Source organism: Poecilia latipinna, unplaced genomic scaffold (assembly GCF_001443285.1).
Source record: "Poecilia latipinna isolate Pla-1442-1.1 unplaced genomic scaffold, P_latipinna-1.0 Scaffold384, whole genome shotgun sequence".
Lineage (NCBI taxonomy): Eukaryota > Metazoa > Chordata > Actinopteri > Cyprinodontiformes > Poeciliidae > Poecilia > Poecilia latipinna.
The window spans coordinates 372,961-394,643 of NW_015113000.1; the positions used below are offsets into that span (position 1 = coordinate 372,961).

The 21,683-nt window shown below is 40.6% G+C and overlaps 2 protein-coding genes across 3 annotated transcripts in view; one reads left to right on the top strand and one right to left on the bottom strand.

The window, feature by feature from the left end:
* slc66a3 (solute carrier family 66 member 3) overlaps positions 1-2,087 on the top strand; it is an 8,189-nt gene extending 6,102 nt beyond the window's left edge. Inside the window, exons 6-7 of the mRNA XM_015036887.1 lie at positions 495-536; positions 1,603-2,087. Coding sequence (XP_014892373.1) covers positions 495-536; positions 1,603-1,706 — 146 coding nt within the window. The 3' untranslated portion in view covers positions 1,707-2,087. The remainder of the gene's footprint in view (positions 1-494; positions 537-1,602) is intronic.
* A 513-nt stretch (positions 2,088-2,600) lies between these two features.
* rock2a (rho-associated, coiled-coil containing protein kinase 2a) lies at positions 2,601-21,258 on the bottom strand. Of its 2 annotated transcripts, XR_001425564.1 has the most exons (32): positions 21,129-21,258; positions 20,938-21,038; positions 19,408-19,545; positions 19,035-19,295; positions 17,825-17,969; positions 17,602-17,740; positions 17,416-17,507; positions 17,174-17,333; positions 17,021-17,075; positions 14,948-15,036; positions 14,808-14,856; positions 14,582-14,717; positions 14,162-14,253; positions 12,588-12,834; positions 12,267-12,373; positions 11,891-12,050; positions 10,980-11,140; positions 10,692-10,876; positions 10,541-10,610; positions 9,889-9,992; positions 9,612-9,798; positions 9,443-9,536; positions 9,268-9,362; positions 8,986-9,177; positions 8,746-8,914; positions 8,009-8,079; positions 7,840-7,928; positions 7,630-7,708; positions 7,267-7,534; positions 6,955-7,168; positions 5,003-5,133; positions 2,601-3,988 (listed from the first exon to the last, which is right to left on the bottom strand). XR_001425564.1 is itself a non-coding variant. In XM_015036886.1 (31 exons), the coding sequence occupies exons 1-31, from the start codon at positions 21,241-21,243 to the stop codon at positions 3,985-3,987; spliced, it is 4,068 nt and encodes a 1,355-aa protein (XP_014892372.1). In that variant the 5' UTR covers positions 21,244-21,258; the 3' UTR covers positions 2,601-3,984. The 2 variants fall into 2 exon arrangements, 1 of the variants encoding a protein (XP_014892372.1); XM_015036886.1 differs by lacking the exon at positions 5,003-5,133.
* Between the last annotated feature and the right edge of the window lie 425 nt (positions 21,259-21,683).

The window sequence follows — 21,683 nt, forward strand, 5'->3', positions numbered from 1 at the left end:
AAAGGTTTTTTAGACATCTGAAAGGATTTTAAACAAACATCATAATCAAGTATTCATTGTTTTTTTTTTAAATGACATCATCATTAACCACCTCTGATTGGTTCCTCAAAATAAGTTAGGAGAATCCCATCCCATTTTTCCCCCCAACCGTCTCCTGGTTATATTGGGATACAAACAATGAGGTAAAATACCCCACATAGAAGCAGTAAACCCAAACAGGTAAATTATAAGATTAAATAAACTAACCAAAGTCGGATTTCCGCATTTTTAATTGCAGTCTCTCATTTCCGACTTAAATTTAATTAGCTTCAACAGCTCATCAGTTCCAACTAATTCTTCCACTTAAATCACTTTCATGTCATGAATATGGATAATCCCCCTTCAGTTTGCTACGCGTTCAGCAAATCAGCAATTCAACACGTCATTAATTAAACATGAGAGAGTGCGGTTGGATAATGTGCATGTCATTAACTCCGCTTCCTCTTTTGTTCCAGCGCGGATTTACACCACGTCGGTGACGACCGGAGACATGCAGGGTAAGCCAGCGTGAAATGGCACACGGCAGAAACATTTTGTTTTGTTCTCTAAACGCCTCCCACTGTAGCAGTAGTGTGGAAGCGTGGTGCACTCTGGGAGTCAAACCTCATAAAAAGGCAGTTCTGGACGTCTCCATGTTTAATGAAGGCAAGAGAGATTTAGAAGATGAAAATTATCATGTCATCTTGAACTTCAAGTTGGTTAGATTTTCTCTGGGACTTTGTTAGGAAGTCATGAATCATTAATAAATCACCAGCAGCAGATAACACTGACCGTCTTTTGCCAATTATTCGGTCTGCAAGAGAGAACAATACTTTCAGTAGATAAAAGGAACGTTGAACAAAATGGCATAAGAAGCTCAGTTCTGTCCCTCTGTGCTTTTAGCACGTCTAATGATCATGCTGAACTTGGAAATGTGTGCAGCCTTCAGGAAATTAAGTGAGGGAAGGAGCTGCATTGTGTCGAACATACATTTACATATTGTTGATTTTGTAATGCTAAGAGATGCATGAAGCTGAACTACAATGTATTGTCTTTGTTTTATGATAAAAGACATGAAAACTGACCAAGATATCTGGAAATTTCAGTCTGCAAATGTGTAGAAATTTTAAGTGAAAAACGTATTAAAATCCTGTCTTGTTTAGCGTCGTTTCCCATTTTAGAAAAAAAATTAACTGAAAAAAATTGAATTTTGATCAGTGCCAGAAAAATTGTATACTGAACCAAGGAATTGAATAGAGAAACAAAGGTTAAAGAAAGTGAGAAGGTGCTCAACAATGCCATCTTCTAAGATTATATTTTCCAAGAATAAATCTTTATCTATTGTTCAAAAACATATAACCAGAAAGGGTATTTTAAAAAAATATGAAGCTAAAAATAATTAAAAACTAAATTTCAATGCTGGTTTGGAATGGTGTTCCTGCAAAACATCTTAAAATGCAAGCGTATAGCTCCTTATCAGACAGCCAGCAACCACGTTTTGATTTCTAAAGCCAGTTGATAGCTACAAATCGGTTTAAATTAAAGGTAATCCTGGTTTCTAAATCACCTTCTTGTTTCTCGCAGTTCTGGTGCGGTTTGTGGCGATGACTCTGCTCAACTTCTGGGTGCTGCTCACTGTGATCTATTACCAACGAAGAAGAAGCAGCAGCTCCAAGAAAGATGACTAATCTAGTGGTTTCTTCTTCAACGCTTACTGGGTCACCACAGGCACAAGAAATACGGAAACAATCTAAGGGTAACCGTTACTACTGTTAAAAAGAAAGTACACCCCGTTTCATTTCTAGTTTTTACTTAAGAGGATTTCATAAATGTTCTGAAATTTTTTTTAAGGTACTAAAGTAGTTTAAACGTAATCTTGAATGTAAAAAAAAAAAAACAAAAACAAAAAACAGATGCGACTGTTGGTGTCTTTAATCCTCACAGCTTACTGTAAAAAATGTGTTTGACTAAAGTTTACCTGCAGGAGGTCGCTGAGTTACTTTGAATTGATCAGAGAAACAAACAGTATCAGAAATACAATGTGCTTAAACAGGCAAGCTTTAAAAACCCCCCAAGAAAACTTAGACATAAAATGCTAATTAATTGTAGGTTTGATTTGTCAGTAACTCATGAAAGTATATCTGAGCTCACTTTTGAATAATTTTACAACCTAATCAATTACAGATCTTTATTATTATTATTTATATAAAGAATTGAAAGAGGGTGTATTTTTTTTTAAATAATTATGTTTTACCAAACATTCCAATAACAATGCTTTGTCCCAGTATTTTTTAGTACATTTCTCCTGAATCTACTTTTATTTTTTTTAAATTCCATTTTTAAACATTAGTGAGGATTTTTCTGTCAAAGATGATGACAGTTTGCAAATATCCAAAATCTTCCAACTCGGGATGATAAATACTGTGTTTTTAATAACTTTTGTACTTTGTGAAGTTTTTTCTGTAACGCCTAAATAAACCAAAACATTTGACAAACATTTTTATATTGTGATTTCACTGAAATTCTTTAAAGCGTTTATTTTTTTTTTTTTTTGACATTTAAAAAACATGTGAAACCAAAGGGCACATCCATGTCTTTATTTCTATAAGAAGTTAATATAATCATCATCATTCTAGCTGTTTGGTAGCAAACATGCAATCTGGATGTAAAGGCCCTTAAATACAAAGTGGACAAGGCTGTATAAATAATATAATGTGCACAGTATGGCATGTAAAATATATACTGTAGATATTTATATGTATAAAACATGCTTCGTGGTTAAAGGAGAGCTGTTGGAACACAAAACACAAAATTCCACAAAACACACACAGTTTGCTCTCCAGGCGCCTGTACGAGCCACATTCACACGACGACGTGTCCAAACTTGGGAGTTCGGTCACTCTTGACACCAAAACATCGGAACAAACCTTCAGTGGACTAAGTGCTGCTCAGGACGAGGTTTTGCATACCTTCATCGTCACCGCTGCTTTCAAAAAACAACCTGGAAGGGGTGACGGCGCGTGAGAAACATGCAAGTTCACTCCAAAGCAGCTGGCGGTAAAATAAAAAGCTTCAGTCAAGTATATTTGGTAATACGATGCCTGGGTGCCGCCTCTGGTGGAGCACCACCTCTACCTTCAAACGCAAACAAAAGGAGGAAAATATGATCGGTGCATTTAGGTAAACATTATCCCTCGGGTCGGACAGTGCAGGTTTGTTCCTTTTAATGCCTTCAGAGCAGGATGCTGCTCACGTTGTAACGTCTACTGCAGACAAAACGAGTGTTTCAGTGACAGAAATCATAATAAGTCTGAGGCGACCAGAGAATCATTTACTGCAAAATAAGGATTCACTGCGTTCCCCTACTCTGTGACTTTACGTGAACTAACAGCTTGTTGTACCTTAATCGGATCCTGTGACTCACCTGAAACCAGAGCTGTGGAAAGCTAAAAGCTACAATCATTGTGTTGAGAGAACAAGTCATTTGGGAGGGAAAAAAAACAAAAAACTACTGAATCAACCAAGTGTCGTGTTCCCCTTAAAACTCTTCGAACTGTTCACAGTTTCTTTTAGCAGAATGTCTCATTTTTGGCCACTAGAACCTCCAAAGGTGATGTGCAGGAGTTTCCTGCATGTCCCCTCCATTAGACTGTTTCCTGGTGAGAATCATTGAGGTAATTGAATCCCCATCCATCCATGCAGCCTCTCCAAAGAGCTCTTCTGCTTCCTCTGGAAACAGAAGGAGCTACTCCAGAAGCACGACAGACTTTGTTCACAAGCCAACCAGCTCGCAGAAAAGAGCGCAGTCAAGCTCGGTAGCTGTGAAGTGGCTGAAAGGAGCTGAGCGACAAGGAGAGTGGAGAGATTTTCCTCCCAGGATGAAGCAGGAGGCGAATTGACATGGAGTTCCAGATCTGCAGATGGAGCTTCGAAGGAAACACCGCCCCAGAGACCCATCCAGCAGGGTTAACTGGAGGCAAAGAGACAGATGGACAAAAAGTTAAGTGCTGCAAAAACATACGCTAATTTCAACAATAAGGATTTAAGAAGAAGAACTGAAGGCACAAGTTTGAATTTATTGCTTTTTATGCACAACTCTGAACATTTGATAACTCTTTTAGCAGAATTGATTAAAGCTAGTTGGTTTTCTTTCAGAGTCTGAAGATTGCCAAAATGTATTGTTCGCCTGCCTCTTCCAAGCTAAATCTGGTTCTGATGTTTATTTGAGAACATTCTGAAGACAAAAATCCACAATATATTGAAATCTGTGCTCCCAAGTCTTGCTTTAAAAATCTTTACAGTTGTATGAAGGTAAATCGTTTCAAATAGGAACCAAATGGTTCAAATACATCGTTAAAAGTCCAAAGTGAATACAGCATCCAGACCTTCAAGGCATATTTAAGCGTCTGTTGTGTTGCGTTAATGATGCAAGTATTTATTTTAAGGAACAAACTCTCCCAGAGATTCTACATACAGCTCGGGAAAAATTAAGAGACCACTTAAAATTATCAGTTTCCCTGATTTTACTTTTTATAGGCATATGATAGAGTAGAATGAATATTGTTTTTATATTCTATGAACTACTGACAACACGACATCTCCGAATTTCCAAGCAAAAATTTTGTATTTATTTGCAGAAAATGAGAGTGCTTTCAGACCTCAAATAATGCAAAGAAAACAAGTTTATATTCATTTAGAAACAATAATACTAATGTTTTAACTCGGGAGGAATTCAGAAATCAATATTTGGTAGAATAACCATGAGGTTTTCAATGGGGTTCAGTGCAGTGCTCTCTTAATTTTTTCCAGAGCTGTATATTAGAAGACAGAAAGTCATAAACAATCCAGTGACAAGACACCCAGTGACATTGATCCTATCAGGTAAATAATTTCCCAAACACCACAGAGGAAATTGAACCATGTGTATTCACCCCCTGCATGTGGCCCGACAGCACCGCTGAGTGACAACAAGACAGACACGTACACAAACGCATCCAGGAACTCGGTCGTTTACACGGAGAACAAGATCAGAGGAGGACTCAGCTGTACCAAGTGCTGCAGGAGTCGACTTGCTTCGTTTTTAACCCATTTGATCTGCGGCTCATGTCATAGGAGCTGAAACATGTTTTTGATCAACAACAAATGTTAGCCCATCAAATTTAGCAAGAAATAACAGAGTACAAATCAGACCAAAAGAGTCCAGAGAAAATAAACTAGGGAGACAGAAATTTAACAAAATACAAGAAGCTAGGGTAGCTAGCTATTTCACAAAAAAACCTACAAGAAAACAGATAGCTAGGTGTATAAAACCTGAAATAGAAAACACAGCAATTACATTAAATACATGGTCCTTCAGACTGAGGACTGACAAGAGATCTAAAGAATAAAAAAAAAAAAAAAAAAAGCACAGCTTCTGCAAGAAAATCCTCCAGACTCATTTACAGCCGTGAATGTTGGTATCCAGTGTCCAGATTGAAAAAAAAAAAAAAACTTTCAATCTGGACACTTTTGTTTGTGGCCAAATTGAAGTAAAATTAATGTAAATAGTTGACTAAATAATCTGGGGTAATTAAATACACTAATCAGTGTTCAGTGGTTCTATAAAAGATCAAACCAAATTCAGTCTATAAGTTAGATTTTTCACTCTGACAGCATAGCGTAACATCTTGAATGTGGACAATTCAAATGTGCCCAATTCTAATATTCACTTAAATTTATCCTTTTTCTGTGGAGAAACTTTTAATAAGTCACTCAAAATCTTGCCGTTTTCATAGGGCATGAATACATGTTCTCCTAGCCACTTTTAAAATGGGAAAAACAAGAGAACATACCATTCAAGGAAAGTAGGTGAATGTTATTCTGCATGAATCAGGAAATGATGATAATAAAATAGCATATTAATGAACTCAGAGTAATAATTTAATTTAGAAGAACTGAGACAAACAAGGCTGCACGGTGACCTAGTTCCATCATCCTACGCAGAGTGCGGACGAGTGACATGAAAAAACAAATCTCACTGCAAAAGAACCGAGTGGAGCACTGGAATCATCTGATCTGAGATACAGCTTTTGGAAAACGCTTTCCTGGTGGGTCTGCTGTGAAAGCAAAGAATGAATATATAGAAAAGTCCCCCATGCTTATTGCTAAGCCAGGTGGAGGATCAGTGATGCTGTGTGTCTGGTTCTCTTCCTATGGCTCTGGGCAGAGTACATAACATCATCACAACCTCTTTGAAATATCTGGAGAAGTTGAAAATGCAGTTTAACTCTGACAGTAAATTGAAAGTAGGGACGTGTCCAAATGCAGGGGCTGCACCGTCTGACGGTCGCCTACAATAATGCAACTAAGGCTGACAAAGGCAGCTTTTAGATGCATTTCTGTTCCAACACACCTGATTTAAATGACTAGTTCGTTACCAGAGCTCTACTAAACTTTCTGGCGCTGAAGAGTTGATCAAACCATTTGATCCAGGTGTGTTGGACAAGAATACATGGAAAAGTTGTAGCCCAGTAGCTCTGGAAGACTGGAGTTGGATATCCCTGCAATATCTTTAAATGCAGCCACTGCACTGCAAACACAGCAAAACACACCCACACACACACACAGAGAAACACAGTGTTACCATCATCAGAAATGTATGGAGAAACAATCCTCATCAATATCATCCAACGCCCAGAGCCAGTCCTGAAGACTGAACTCCTCCAGTCTGAAAGGGGGACATCAGTTTCTATCATTACCTTTAATATGATGACGTGTAAGAATGCTGTCATGCAGTGGGCGATCCCAGCCGTGCATCGAACAAACATGAACACAGAATCTTCAAGGTTATGTTTTTCACTAAGTTAATGGAAGCAATTAAAAAAAACAAAAAAAAACTACTATATTTCATCCTTGGACACTTTCTTGAACTAAAAGAAGAAACCTTTGATTTCATACCTGCTTTTGCTGGTGGGGAGCGGTCGGCTCGGCCTCCTCATGGACTGGCTGGACTGGACCCTCATGGAGGTGCGTGGCGAGGAGCGACCAAATTGCTCCGGCGGCAGAGGCTTCTTGGGAATCTTCTTCACCAACCGGCTCACCCACTTCTGCTGCTCCTCTTGGGACGTGGCCAGCAGCAGCAGGTTCTTGGCCGTAGACACGTCGTAGTTCACTGGCGGTGGAAAAAGAAACTCGTTTTCATTCACCTGAACCCAAACGGGGGACGGACGGACGATTTGTTCAGTAAAACTATGCAGAAAAGCTTAACACCTTTGCAGGGAGCGATGATCTCCTCCTTCTTGTCCATGTGGTCCTTGTGGCACTTGATGTGGCAGCGCCGGCACTCCAGAGCCGGCGGCGGCTTGAACATGTTCCACAGCGGCTTGGTGCACGCCTCGCAGTTGGTGGGGAAGTGGTAGAGCGTGGGGATGAACTCGTGGCCTTTGTGGCAGATGTAGCTGGACTTCTCGCCGATGGGAAGCGGCTCCACGGGAAACTCCGGCTCCTTTTTGCTCTCGCCTTCGTTGGCATACAGGATCTAGTGGGGACCACAGATGCTGGTTGGCCATTTCCATCCTTTGAAACCACTCAGAAGTTCAAATGGACACATAGTAAAGCAGAGGGAGAACACACCTGGAATATCCTGGGAATCTCCTTGGCTTCAGCGCGGTACACATCCGTCTGAGTGACGGGCCTCACGTGGAAAAGTTTGCTGCAAAGTGGAAATAAACGTTAATTTCTATCTGAAATTAACCTTTATTAACGTTAATAAACGGTTATTTATTAACGTTAATAAATAAACGTAGCCGGGGCTATCGTCAAAAGCCCCGGCGTTAAACTCACTCAATATCGAGAACCATGCAGGGGATGGACTGCTCTCTGTCGTGTTCACTGTTGTAGAAGAGAATCTTCTTACTGCTCACGACAACGTACTGCAACAACAAAATGAACATAAATAACAGCTAAAATCAGGCAGATGCTCTATGGCAGAGCAAATATGGTTCATTCAGACCTTTTTCTCCCATCCAAACTTCTTGGTGTTGTTTCTGACGGGAAGAGAGAGCCAGCCCTCAAGTCTCGACTCTGAGAAAAACAATAACAAATGTTATATATTCAGTTCAGAAACAACACTGGAAAAGGATCCCTTTGGTTCCACGTAACCATGAACTGTCAAATTCAAAACTGGTCAAATAATGTACAGAGCAAGAAAACATCAGTTACCAGAAAATATAAAAAAAGCATTTCCTGAAAGAAAGTGGGGTTAGAAGTTAAGACGAAAACTGAATTTTAGAAAACGTAAAGCTTGTACAACAATGAGGAGCACGTGCATCACTGTCTGAAGCCTGATGAATCCAACCACTGATTCAACATCAGGTCATAGAGGGCTGAGGTGTTGCCAGACCAGAATAACCTTGATGGGCTTTGGGTCTCCGTTTTAGTGGCAGACAAACTCTAAAATAAGGCATCTTGACCAGAAGAACCAGATATAGAAGAAGCTTATTTCAGCCGCTAGAATCCAGGTTGTTTTCTATCCCACAACCATCAGTGAGAATCAGGAATATGAATAGAGCACTAAATTGAAGCTTTTTACCTCGACTCTTCAAAATTCAAATCCCATCCGAGTCCCCCAAAAAGCAGTTTTCTAATCTCATTTGATAAATATGCAACAAAGCACATAAAAATGCCTTCTTTTGTGGTTTTATTTTTAATAAAGCTCTGCAGCTCTGTCCACAAAGGCTGCATCCTTACCTGCGTAAGCGTCATCAGCGTCAACGTCTGGCCCGCTGCTGACGCTGGCAGAGTCCATGGACTGAACGCTAAGCGACTGCAGCAGATTCCTCAACTGCTCGATGTCGCTGTCTTTGCTGTCCAGAGCCATCTGCAGCTCAATGCGCATCTGACTCTCTTCTGCCAGTTGCTGCACACAAGAAAACATGTGTGAAGCCGAAAGGCTGCAGCAGGAGCAATGAGGGGGAAAGCGGCACTTACTGCTTGCGTCTCGTTGATCTCCTTCTGGTATTTGATCATGGTGCTGTTGAGCTTTTCCTTCTCTGACCTCAGCTCCAGCTGCAGCTTCCTGTTCTCCTTCTCCTTTCGCCGCATGTCTGTGTCGTTTCCACGCCGGCTGCCTCCCCCGCGGACTTCCTTCCTGTTCATGATCTCCGCCAGTTTATTGACGGCCTGCAGGGGCGGGAGGGGTTACACGAGGTCAGCTCCTCACAGAGGCAGGGGGAGCCGAGGGGACGACCGCGAGGAGCAGCAAACACCGACCTGAGTTTTCAGAGTGCGCTCTGACTGCAGCTGCTTCTCAAACGACTGCTTCATCTGGTTGATCTGCTGCTCCCAATCCTTGGACTTGTCCGACTCTGAAGGATCAAGAAGAAAAAAGTGAGCAGCGATGCGTGCCATACTTGTTCTGATGTTATAAAGTTCTGCGTTTATCGACCTTCAAGTGCTTCCTTCAGTTTGTTGTTCAGTTCCTCCTTTTCGTTGGCCAGATTGGCAACGTCGCTGGTCAGAGTCCTGTTGGCCTCCTCCAGCTGCACACAGGAGGAAACACACTCAGAGCCGTTCTGTAGGTTTAAAACCGGGAGGCGGATGTTTCTGGGACCCACCGAGCCGATGGTGATGTCCTTCTCAGCCAGCTCCTGGCGGTGCCGAGCCATCATCTCCTTCAGCTCCAGCTCCTTCATTATCTTCTCCTTCTCCAGATCAGAGTACTGCTCCTCAGCGATGGAGCGGGCCAGCTGCTCCGAGTCCGCCTTCGTCAGAGTGATCTCCAGCTGTGCCGCCAACGAGTCCCTGGAAGAGATTGAGAAAATTAAACTCAAATCTGCACACTTGAGGGTGAATGGAGGAGTTTTATTTTGGATCTCCAATCAGCAGAATCACCTCTCCTCCTGCAGCTCCTGCAGAGACTGCTGCACCTCCTTGTAGAGTTTAGTTTTCTCCTCACATTCCTCCTTTAGTTCCCGAACCTGAGTCTTGTAAAGAGTCTGGAAAAGAGGCATGCCCAAAACGCAGAATTATGAAAACATGACCAGTAAATGAAGATGCACCAAAAACACTGTCTGGTGACACGAGGTGATCACAGGAAGCACAGAGGTTTAAGTTACTTAGAAAAAAATGTATTCGCTATGACACATCCTGTCAAGACTGCAAGAAAGGGAGGAAGAGAGAGAGTCAGAGAGCTAAACCTGACTGGATAACAAGAAGGCAAAACAGACTACAACATTCTTTTGACCAGCTAAAGGTCAAAAGTTTTCACATTCAGAAGCTCACTGAGGATTTCTGAAAAAGAAGGAAAGATAAATTGACCAACAAATGGATACAACTTTTATCCATTTTAAACAATAAGTTTAGGAACAAAGTCTGTAGAACAAAAACATCTTTCTTGAATCAAATTCCAGACTGCATAGTAACTCTCTAGTGCACCATAACGTTTGACTCAATTTTGCTCTTCGAAGAATCCTCTCTTAATTTAACAGAGAGGGTTTTATGCAATAAAAACAGATAAACACGCATCATTTGGCCACAAACTCACAGAAAAATACTGCTCAGCCTCCAGCTGGTCCTGTAATTCCTTCATTTGTCCATCTGTGTCCTGTCTTTCTCTGCAGGTGGAAAATCAAACCAAATTACTGACACTGAAGATTGTGACGGCTCGGAGTAAAAAGTAGAGCCGATGAACTGACTTGCGCAGCTCCTGGTTCTGTTTCTCCAGGCTGCGTTTTATATCCAGCAGGTGGTTGGTTTCCTGCTTCAGCTGCTTCTCCGAGGTTCTCAGGACGTTCAGCTGCTGGTTCTGGGCCTTCAGGTCGTTCACAGTCAAGTTACGCTTCTGGGTCTCCTGCTCGATCTTAAGCGTCAAGTTCTTCACCTGAACGAAACACGGGCTGCTCTTACGGACAGTACTTTTAAAACCATGACATTTTACCCCCGACAGGTTCAAACTGGGGTTGTTTTCCGATCCAGACGCTCACCTCCTCTGTGAGTCGGTCCTTGTGTCTGCGCAGCTCGTCCAGTTTCTGTAAAGCCTGTTTGTAATCGCAGTCCATCATGCTGCTGTGTTTCTCCAGCTCCAGGATTCGGTTCTCCAGCCGCAGCTTGGCCGCTCGCTCCTCCGCCAGCTTCTGCTCCAGTTCTGCAGAGAAACGTCCAGGAGTGCTTTTCAGTTTTCCGGAAATTAATCTTTGGCTGCAAAAATAATTCAAACTAATAAAGTAGAGCTAATATGGTACAGTGGAGAGGACGATTTAATTACAATGCCAGAACACAAAATCTTACAAAGTATTTTTGATCTAGTTTCTGGGGCAAATGTCTTAGTACACTTGAAATAAGACAAAACTAACTTCCCAGTAAATTTTCAGCACAATATATGAACTTGTTATAAATTAATAATTCCTTAATATTGATGAAATAGTAATGGATATACATGAAATAATATGCAGGTGAAACACAACATTTAGCCTAGTTCTAGTTCCATTGGCCGATTATTTCACTGTACAAAGAAACTACACCAAAACTACTTAGTAAGGTTTCATGTTTTTGCAGTGTAATCTATTTTTATTTATTTATTTATTTTTATTAAATATTGAAAGAAATTCGTCTGCAAATTTCAAACTGTATTTTTTTATTCTGCCCTGAATCCCAGTTATGGATTCTTGCCCAGAATTTCATTTTTGCTTACGTTGTATTAGATTTCCATCTTTACTTGCACTTAATTTCATCCAACTTTCTCTTTTGTTGGACCGTGTTGCAAATAAAGATCAAGTATCTCGGAATCATAAATCTGCCTTTTCTGAAACAGCTTGGTTTGATCTGATTTGAGCGTCCAGGAAAAAGCCTCAAGCGTTGCTTTAAGATCCGACTGACCGTGTAAAGCAGACCTTACCCTTCATGGACTCGGACTTGGCGCCCTCGATGGTCACTTTAATCTTGCTCTTGTCTGCCAGCAGACCTCTGGTGGCTTTATGCGAGGCCTCCTCCTGCTCCAGCTCTTGCTGCAGAACCTTTAGTTTGTAGGTCAGCTCTATCTCTTTGTTGCTCATCTCCTGCACAAAGAAAAACAGGCAGAAGGCGTTCTGATTTGAAAGGAGACACAAACCACAAAACGGCAACAGGAAAATATATCCGTCTGACAGAAAAGCGAGCAGAAAGACGCGGCGACTCCAACAAAACAGATTTACAGAGGGAAACGCAAAAGCAAAAACTTTCTAAGACTTTGTAATGCTCATATTTAAAGTAGTGGAGAGATGAATTTTGTATACCTTCTCCTGGTCAGTGTATTTCTCCTGAAGCTGCCTCTTCTCAGTCTCAGCTTTGGCCAGAGCCTGTCTCTGCTGGCGAGCTTCTTCCTCCAGCCCAGAAATACGTCCTGCAACGTGCAAAATAAACTGTCAGAGGGCACTATTTCACCGAAAAACCATCTGAAAATTATAGAAAAGGCACCCAAAGTCCTTCACAAAACCTGAAGTACGGCATCCAGATAAATACTAAGTGTTGCTGCACTGCCAAATTCATGGGGGAACAATAAGTATGGAAGTCTACCAGCAGCCTTTCAGGAAGTGCTGCGTTTGTGTTTCCCCTACCCATCAGGTCAGTGATGGTCTCTGAGCCTTGGCTGTGCTCCCGCCTCTCTGACTCCAGCGCCGCCTGCAGGCTGATGCACTCCTTCTCCAGGCTCAGCTTGCTGCGCTCCAGCAGGCAGCATTTATCCTGCAGCTCGCGCACGTTGGCCTCCAGCTGCTGCAGCTGCTTGCTGCTCTCCGTCTGAGCTTTGCGGAGCCTCGTCGCCGCTTCTGTCTCGGCCCGCAGCAGCGTGTTGGCTTCTTCCAGCTGCGAAATCATCCGTTACGAGGTTTTAACGAGTGAAAAGAGAACGGGCAAATAAACCGAAAGACGTCAGCGTCAGCTTTTACCAAATGTTTAAAATCTGGTGAAAAAAAAGTATTCATTTAATTTACCGTCACCCTAATTTATATAATATGTAGCTTAGGGATGTTTTGAGAGCGCACAAAACTTTCAGCAGAAAATAATTGAGTAAAGTCGCTCTTTTTAAAATGTCAACTCCTTAGTCATTTTTTTCTTAGGTTGTGAGAACAGAGCCAGCAGGAATTAAAGACTTTTCCTTATCATAAACAAAAAATAAACATTAAAACCTAATATAATCGTGGTCAAGAGCCACAAATAATGGATGAAGCATGTATATTGTTATATAATAACTTTGTAAACAAACATTTTGAACTATAAGTCAACACATTTTCATGTTTCAATTTCGTTTTTTTAAAGGGATTAATATAATTCCTTCATATTTTACAACCAGAAGCGGCACTTTAAAAATGTTCACGTCAATTATTTTTATAAATGTCTCCTGAAGGTTCCCTGATCTTCTGAGGACTTTGGTGTTGTCCGCACGGAACTATTTTTATCTCTAATTATTTCCACATCTGCTGAGTTTGTAAAACGGCGACTGCACCCAACAAATAGATGTGGATCGTTCCCATCTGCTCGATTTAATGGACATGTTTGAATCTGCTTTCATTTAACTGAATATGTGTGGTGAATGTGGTGCAAAAGTAAGCTGCAGAAAGCATATGCAAATTATGCCAAAAAAATACCCCACTGGATAATTACATTGCTTTGTGAATTTGCATGTTTTAAAATGCTACTTTATTAACTGTGGACGAGTTGGAGAATTATTTGAAAACAACGTAGATGCTCTGTTGGATCTCATTAGCAGCAGGTTGTTTTTGGCTGGAGAGAAAATAACTTTGACCTACAGGTGCTCCAGAATGAAATGGTCAGAAGATGAAGAATGGACCCAATGTGGAATGAATGCAGCTGAGAAAGCATGTAGTTTACAGCTTTGGTTTTAAAGGTTGTATCAATGTGGAAGTGCATTCATGTCTTCCTGCTATTTTATTACACTTGAGGCGAGTCTGGATGCTCACAAAGCATTCTCAGTGATCTTGTAGCAGATTTCTTCAAACGACAGTTTTAAGCTTTAAACAGATGTTTCTGCAAGGAAAATTGTTGCATCGATCAAGTATATATCTAAATATGTGTAGCAAAAATTATAGTAAGTCTGCAAAGATGCTTGCCAGCTTCACCATGCTAAAAGAAGATTACAAAAGTAAATTAATAAAGTTGGGGGGAAAAAAACCTGTTTCTGCAGGTGAAGGTTCTTCTCGTTGGAAATATGCGAGTTTTGATTTCTTTTCTTCATGTCGTCCAGCTGGTCTCGAAGGCTGTTGACTGCACAAAAACAAAAGTGAAGCAGGGATAAGTTAAGCTGCAGTCATCAGTGCAAAAACTGTAAATATGCAAACCAGAAAAAGACACAAAACAAAAGGGGTCTTCGTGTTTTAGCGTTTAGGAAACACTTTTATAATTTGACCAGGTGGGGGCAGCGTTGCATATCTCATCTTCTGATTCATTTACATCTATCAATGGTAACGATCGCTTTGTTTTTCACTCAGCAGCAACAAGGAGCAGATTAAGGAGTGAAAACAGGAATGATTAGTATGCAAGTGATTTCATAACACTGCTGTCAGAACCCGGATCTGCAAAGAGAGTCTTGTACCTTCGTTCTCCAGGCAGCGCTTCCTGTCGGCCTCGTTCTCGGCCTTCCGGTGGCTCTCCAGACTTTTGTGCTGCAGCAGGGCCTTCTCTCGCTCCAGCTGCCTCAGATTTGATTCCAGGCTCTTTCTGCTGCTCACCTAAAAGTCAATCAGAAAAGGAAAGAAAGCTGGGATCTCTTCGATTCTGATCTAAAACATCATATAAATCCTTTGATTCCAGACACGCACCTCTTCCTCAAGTTCTTTGGTTATTTTTTCTAAGCGGACGGTTGCAGCTCTGCAGAGAAATACATGGATAAAACATGAGTCAAGGTTTCAGCAGTTTGCACACCACAGTGGCGACATATTTGCATTTGCTGATCTTGCACCTGCATTTGTTCTCTAGTTCATCTTTGACATGTTTATCTTTATTCATCTGAAGCTCCAGATGGTGAAGTTTCTTCTGAAGCGCAGCTGACTGAAAACAGAAAACATCAACAAGCGATTAGAGGAAGATCGTTTTAGAGCTTCATTTGAGCAACGCCTGGAGCCAATGTCTGTCTGGAGATGTGAACAGCAGAGAACATTTTGGAGTTTGCAAGGATGACATGCCCGCAAATACCAAACTCACCAATAACACACCTGTACACACTAAGGTTTCCCAGTTGTTGTTTTTTTTGTTTTTTTTTAAACCTGCAAACAACCTAAAAATGGTAAACTGCGACTTCCTCATCTGAAATTTAGAGCAACGTGTTGGCAAGAAAGGTACATCCTTTAATAAACTTTTTTTCTTGTCATCTTTCATCTAGAGATGTGCTACTGCACTGCGCAACTGTTGGATACCCCAAGGCTCCATCTTGGATCGAGTCCTTTTCTTGTTTCCGTTGGTGCCTATTTACAAAAAGCACAACAGCCTATTTTGCCATTTTGCTTATCATCTACAGAAATATCTGTATATTCTAGAAGAAATATTTAGATTCTTGTTAAACTGTCTTACAGATAGACCAACATGACAAGAGACAACTTCCTGAATCGCAACAAAAACAAAACAAGCGCTTAGGTGATTTAGGCTGTTGACAGTGACATTGGTCCAATAACTTAGAAAATACTTTATTTTAATCTACACTGATCAGGACTAAAACTAACTAAATAATCTCTATAATGATGTTCCTAATCCAAAAACACAAGAACATCAACTATATTTACAGCTAACAATGAGCAATAAATAAAAGTCGAAGAGGTCAGACAAAACAACTTCTAAAACTCACAACTGGAGAAATGGAGGGAAGAGGTGGGCCTTTGAGTCACCAAATCTCCATGGCAACCATTAGATACTATTTACATGCAAACTGATTGTTTGGGTGAAAAGCCAGGAACAAGCATTGTCTGCCTTACCATCACAAATCTAAAAAAGAGGAAGTAAGCTAAATGATGCAACGGCTTTGACTGGAACTGTGCTTTGATCAGATGAAGCTTTTGAGTTTGACCTTTCCTGCAAAAAAATTTAATAAAATCCACGTGTGTTTGGCATAGAGGTGGTTAACTTTATGAAGGGAAAAAAAACAGTTGATAAAGTGGATTTTTCTTCTCATGTTCGTCATTTACCTCTTGTAAAAGGCTGCATTAATGAAAGGTCAAAGCAGTCCTATTACCTGCAGAGGTACACCAATAAAACCTTCTAATAAACTGCTCATTGTAGTCATGGCTTCCTTCAAATGCCCATGTAACATTTTTACAACACCAAATGGAAATGCACTCAAACATTCGAGATAAAGGCTGCACTTTGATCCCCAGAGGACTGTCCGCTGTTTAGAGCTGCATATGTGGGATTAGAAAGCTAATCAGTAAAACCAGTCATGACTGAAATCTGTGCAGTTACTAGAGAACTCTGGGTACTGACAGGACCTCAGAAATATGAGGGAGGATAAAAGCAATGAGGTTTTTTTTTTTTTTAATCCACTATTATGGATATAAAGTTTGATATGACATCCTTGACCAGTCCAGGAAAATGTATTTTAACCACAAAAAGAAAAAGTTTATTCTTTACAGTGTCTGCATTCCAGGAAATACAGGAAAACACTTTAACCCAAAGCGTCAGAGTTAAAGGGTTAAGATTTGTCTTTCTGACTCTAGTGATCTAATTTTGAGAATATTCTATTTTAACCAAGTTACACCTGTTTAATATAGTCATAATAATAAGAAAATATACTATAATTTTTGGCTTGCATTTGAATTATGTGGATCTCACAGCATCTCAAACAATAAACTAATAAATTATAAAGTATTAAATACTTATTTATGTATCAAAAATTAAAAACACCTTCTGTTCTTTTCAAGATTCTTCCATTTGTCTTGAAAAGTAAATGCAGTTTTGTTTAGTTCATCTTAAGACTTTTAGAAAACGCACATGATTTAAAATCCTTTACCACTGTTAACATCACTGTGCATTTATCAGTATTTACCTCTCCTTTGGCGTTATCGTGTGCCACTGAGGAATTGTTGGCAGAATTTAACAACCTAAAAGGGAAAAAAGAACCAAAAATCACATGTGGTTAAAGTAGGAGGCCAGTTTCTAAAACAATTAGAGACAATCAGAGAGAACGAGGAGGATTTACTGGTCCTCTTTGAAGTAGGTGAAGCCAACAAACGGTAGCTGATTTCCGACAAAAGCCTTAGGTGTGGGGAATGTTTCGACATCGCCTTTGTCGTCTTCGATCTCGTCAAAATTACTGGTGTCTATGTCGCTGCTCAGCTCCGGGACCACCGGGGCGACAGCTGGTCAGAAAAAAGGGGGTGGGGGAAAAATTAAAACTTCTGGAAACGAAAGTGAGAGGAGAGCAAAGCTTGAAACTCGTACTGTCCCTGATGGTGTCAAACGTCCACAGGTCGTTCTTGAAGAACGGGTGCCGTTTGATTTCCTCCACTCCGTTTCTGCCCAACCGTACGTCTCTAAAAAAAAAACAAAAACAAAACAAAAACATTGGTATTAGTGATGAACTTGGAATAAATTTTACATAAAAGACAAAAATTGATTGTTCCCCACCTGTCAGTCAGGAAGGCACAGATTATACTCTTGGCATCTTTGGAGATGTCCACATCGTCGGGAAAGTTTAGGGAGTTCTTGTGGTCCATGATCTTACTGTACGTTCCCACCAAAGAGTCGGCATAGAATGGAGTGTCGCCTGAAAGGCAGCAGGCGGTGATGAAACACAAACACTTTCACGTCCTTTCAAGATATGAATGAGACGATGAAAGGGGCCACTCACCCACAAGCATCTCGAAAATGAAGACGCCTACGGACCACCAGTCGCATTCCCTCCCGTAAAACCCATCTCCTCCCTGAGACTTCAGCACCTCTGGAGAGATGTAGTCCGGAGTGCCGACGGCTGTGTCGCAATGGACCATCCCCGTCTGCAGCAGCAAAAATAACCGAGTAAGATCCGCAAACTGGGAATCCAACAGCTGACATGTATTTTTGTTGTTTTGATTCTCTGTTTTTTTGTGGAAACGTTCTGATTTTAATTTTTAAGGTAGGAACAACCAACTAAAACAATGAACACAGAACGGTATTTTAAGTCCTATTTTATAATCAGTTCTATTGTTTATGATGTTACATAAATGAACACCAAATATCACTCTCTCATGAATTAGGATATTACACAGGAACAGTAAAACAAAAAAAAAAAAAAAGATTTAATACAGAAAACTTTTTGTTACAGGCTACAAAGACATGGGGGAATCTGCTGAGGGCACCAATGATTTCCTCTCCAAGGAGGACTGGCCACCAAAGGCCACTGCTAAAGAAGCTGGTTGTTGACAATGTTGCGTCCAAGTTGACACGAATATAAAGTTGAGTGGAAGGATAAATTGTGGTAAAAAAAAAAAAAAAAAAAAAGTTACCCTAATAAAAAGGGATAGTCCATGCAGAAGTGGTAAGTGAAAATACTCTATACTAACAATATTCAACAGACTGATATAAAATAAAAAATGTTTCCGAGAAATTGTATTTCTAGGGTTGTATTAATTGTGAGCCAATAATAATCAAAACTGACAGAGGTAAATGTGTGACAAATTTATACGAGTTTACGTTTTACATTGAATTACTGAAATATAGCAAATACTGAACAATTTCCCCATGTATAGAGGTGGCTTGGAATATCATCCATAAATCATCCCATCCTAAAGACAACTGTACAGTGTTTCATCTTTTCTATTCGCAATTCATACCAGAACTGCATGAGACTAATTTGCTTTTTTTATAAATTTTTTTTACTTAAAAATTGTACAAATCAAAACCGAAAACACAGAGGTTAACAATAACCGCCACAGTTAATTTCAGCTTGCATATTTGCAAAACAAAACCCACTTTTGTTTTGATTTCACTGCATAATTATCCTGATGAGCTACAAAGACCTTGGACTGATGCAGCTGGAGGAACAGAAAGTGCCGTCAGTGAACTGCAACGAGCCGACTCACAGAGTCCATCTTCATGCAGGTCCCGAAGTCGGCCAGCTTCAGGTGTCCGTGTTGGTCCAGCAGCATGTTGTCCGGCTTGATGTCGCGGTGGATGAATCCCATGGAGTGGATTGAGTCCAGAGCCATCACCACCTCTGCTGCGTAGAACTTGGCCCATTTCTCGGGAACGTCGTAGGTGCTGGTGAGGTTGACCAGGTCCCCTCCTGGCATGTACTCCATCACCATGTAGAGGTAGTGCTCGTCTTGGAAGGCACAGCACAACTAAACAGGAAAATAGTCAAACAGATCCAGAAGACACTGCTGTAATCAAATCCACAAACATACGAGCTTCAGACATTCTTAGAAGGAAGTGAAAATGTTGAATATTTCACACCTGTACAACCCAGGGACTGTTTGCAAAGGCCATGATGTCTCTCTCTTCCCAGAAGAACGCCGAGTCGGAGCGCTTGATCATCTCGAACTTACTCAGCAGCTTCATGGCGTAAACTTTCCGGGACGGTTTGTGTCGGACCTGAACAATCACAATAAAAAACAATCTGAAACCAGCTGTGTGGCTTTTGTGGGCACCAGTATGAGACGATCTCGGTCATAAAGGATGGCCTTCTCTCTGGACTGCAACTTCCTCAATGTCGGATCTGACAGACAGGTTACCCAGGTTCCTCTTGAATACTGTGAGCAGTAAAGGACCTGTGGAGAGTGTCTGAGCTCCGGAGATCCCCACTGTGGCTGGTGTGTCCTGCATAACATATGATCTCAAAGGAATCGATGTGAGAGTGCAGATGAGCCGTATCATTTTGCTCCAAAAGTTGCTCGTCTCTAAAATTTGTAATGAATTTTTGTCTTTTGATTCCTCATCAGTTACTAAAGTCAAGGCTGACCTTGGGTTCACTTGCACAGTTTGGGGTTCAGTTCTGAGTCCATTTCTCTAAAACTCAACTGTCACAAATCTTTTCCAATTCCACAAACAATTGTGACAAATCTCCATGGCTCAATTTGCAACTTAACCCATATGTTTTACTCTTGTTTCCTACTTGCTCACTTATGGCAGAATTATTTGATATCATTTCAAAGATGCTTTCAATGACCATTATTCATTCCCCACATGTTGCTGTAATTGGACTTCCGCTTTACCTCGAAACAATTAGACATTTTAGCGTTAATTTTCTTACTGGCAAGACGCCGTCTGCTCCTTCGCTGGAAGTCAATTAAAGCTCCTTCCAGCACTCAGTGGCTCAATTACACAAAGACTTTTCTGAAGTTGGAGAACATTCGATATCCACTGAAAGATAGCTGATCGGTTTAATAACATGCGACATCCCTTCCTCCTGACATTCTTCCTCTTCCTTCATTCCCTGCTCCCTCATTGATAAACACTCCACACCCTCTTACTATTTTTTATTCACCAATATGAGTAGCTAAATAACTTTTTATTCAATTACTACACATAAGTAATTATTTGTTATTCATATTTTAATTGCGTACATTGTTTTTTCCACTTGATTACATTTTTGAGGTCCAAAGCAGAAAAGTAAGTGTTATAGGAGGTGGTTTGTTGTGAAATCCTCAGATTATCCAGAGATGAAATGGAAAGTGATGATGGATTAAAGATTCTCTTAAACTTTGGCTTCCTACACCGTCTTCATTTAAATTTGCGTTTTATTTAAATGCTGCAGAATGTAAAGCACGATAGACAGAATTCAAGCTTTTGTCTATTTCAGTAGGTTGACATTTCTAAAGGAATATTAATTAGTGTCATGTAATATTCTAACTCACTAACAAACAGAATTTTGAGTTTTCATTCAATACAAGCCACAATGAAGGCACGTTGTGGTCATCATCACTGCTTAGAGAGCAGTTTATGGTAATATAAAGCTATTCATGTCTTCAGCAGATCAATACTCACCAACTGGACTTCACCAAACGCCCCTCGCCCGATGATTTTAACTTTTTCAAAGTCTTCAGACTTCATCTGAAGATTTCGAAGCTCCCTGATAATGTTCTCATCTGGAATAAAAATTCACAGAAGATAAAGATCAAGTCACTTTATAAAGTTTTGTTCAAGGCTTTTAATTAAGGAATTATAAAACTACTCGCATCTGTTTAAGAAGGTCTCAATGTTTTTGTTCTTTCGTAGTGCCGGGTAGTCCAAATCCAGGACCAGAGCGTTTATCGAATCCTGAAAAACATGGGAAACAATCAGACTGACCATGCAGCAGCTATTAGCAACAAGCAAACAAATATACAGCAAAGGCTGTGAAGTGTGTTTTTAAAACAGCAAGTTTTCTCTCCATTTTCCTCCTCCTGTCAGTTTTTATTAAAACCCTGGTGACTCACCACCGCTGACAGCTAGCAGCTGAGCCGTTACATAACGGAGCAGAACACATGAAGTAACATCATGCTGCAAAGTGCGAATCATGACCAACCACTTCTGTGCTCTAAATGTGTGGGAACCTTCACAACACCTGCAGGAAACCGCATCCTGATCTACAGCTGAGGTGTTGGGTGAAAGAGCCCACCCAACAACAGCCACCACTCACTCAGACTCGGCACTACCAGAATCACCTGCTGCCACTTCTGAGGGTTTATTTTTCTGCTTTCTCGCAGAAACATCTCGGCATCGGTGATAGTCTGAATGAAACTGAGCAGCTT

Excerpts from the sequence above, each read along its gene's own strand:
- rock2a (XM_015036886.1), bottom strand. The coding sequence starts at position 21,243 with ATGGTCAGTCTGATTGTTTCCCATGTTTTTCAGGATTCGATAAACGCT. Across the intron at positions 14,857-14,947 it reads GAACTAGAGAACAAATGCAG|AGCTGCAACCGTCCGCTTAG; the intron begins GTGCAAGATCAG and ends ATTTCTCTGCAG. Across the intron at positions 8,915-8,985 it reads AGATCAACGAGACGCAAGCA|CAACTGGCAGAAGAGAGTCA; the intron begins GTAAGTGCCGCT and ends TCTTGTGTGCAG.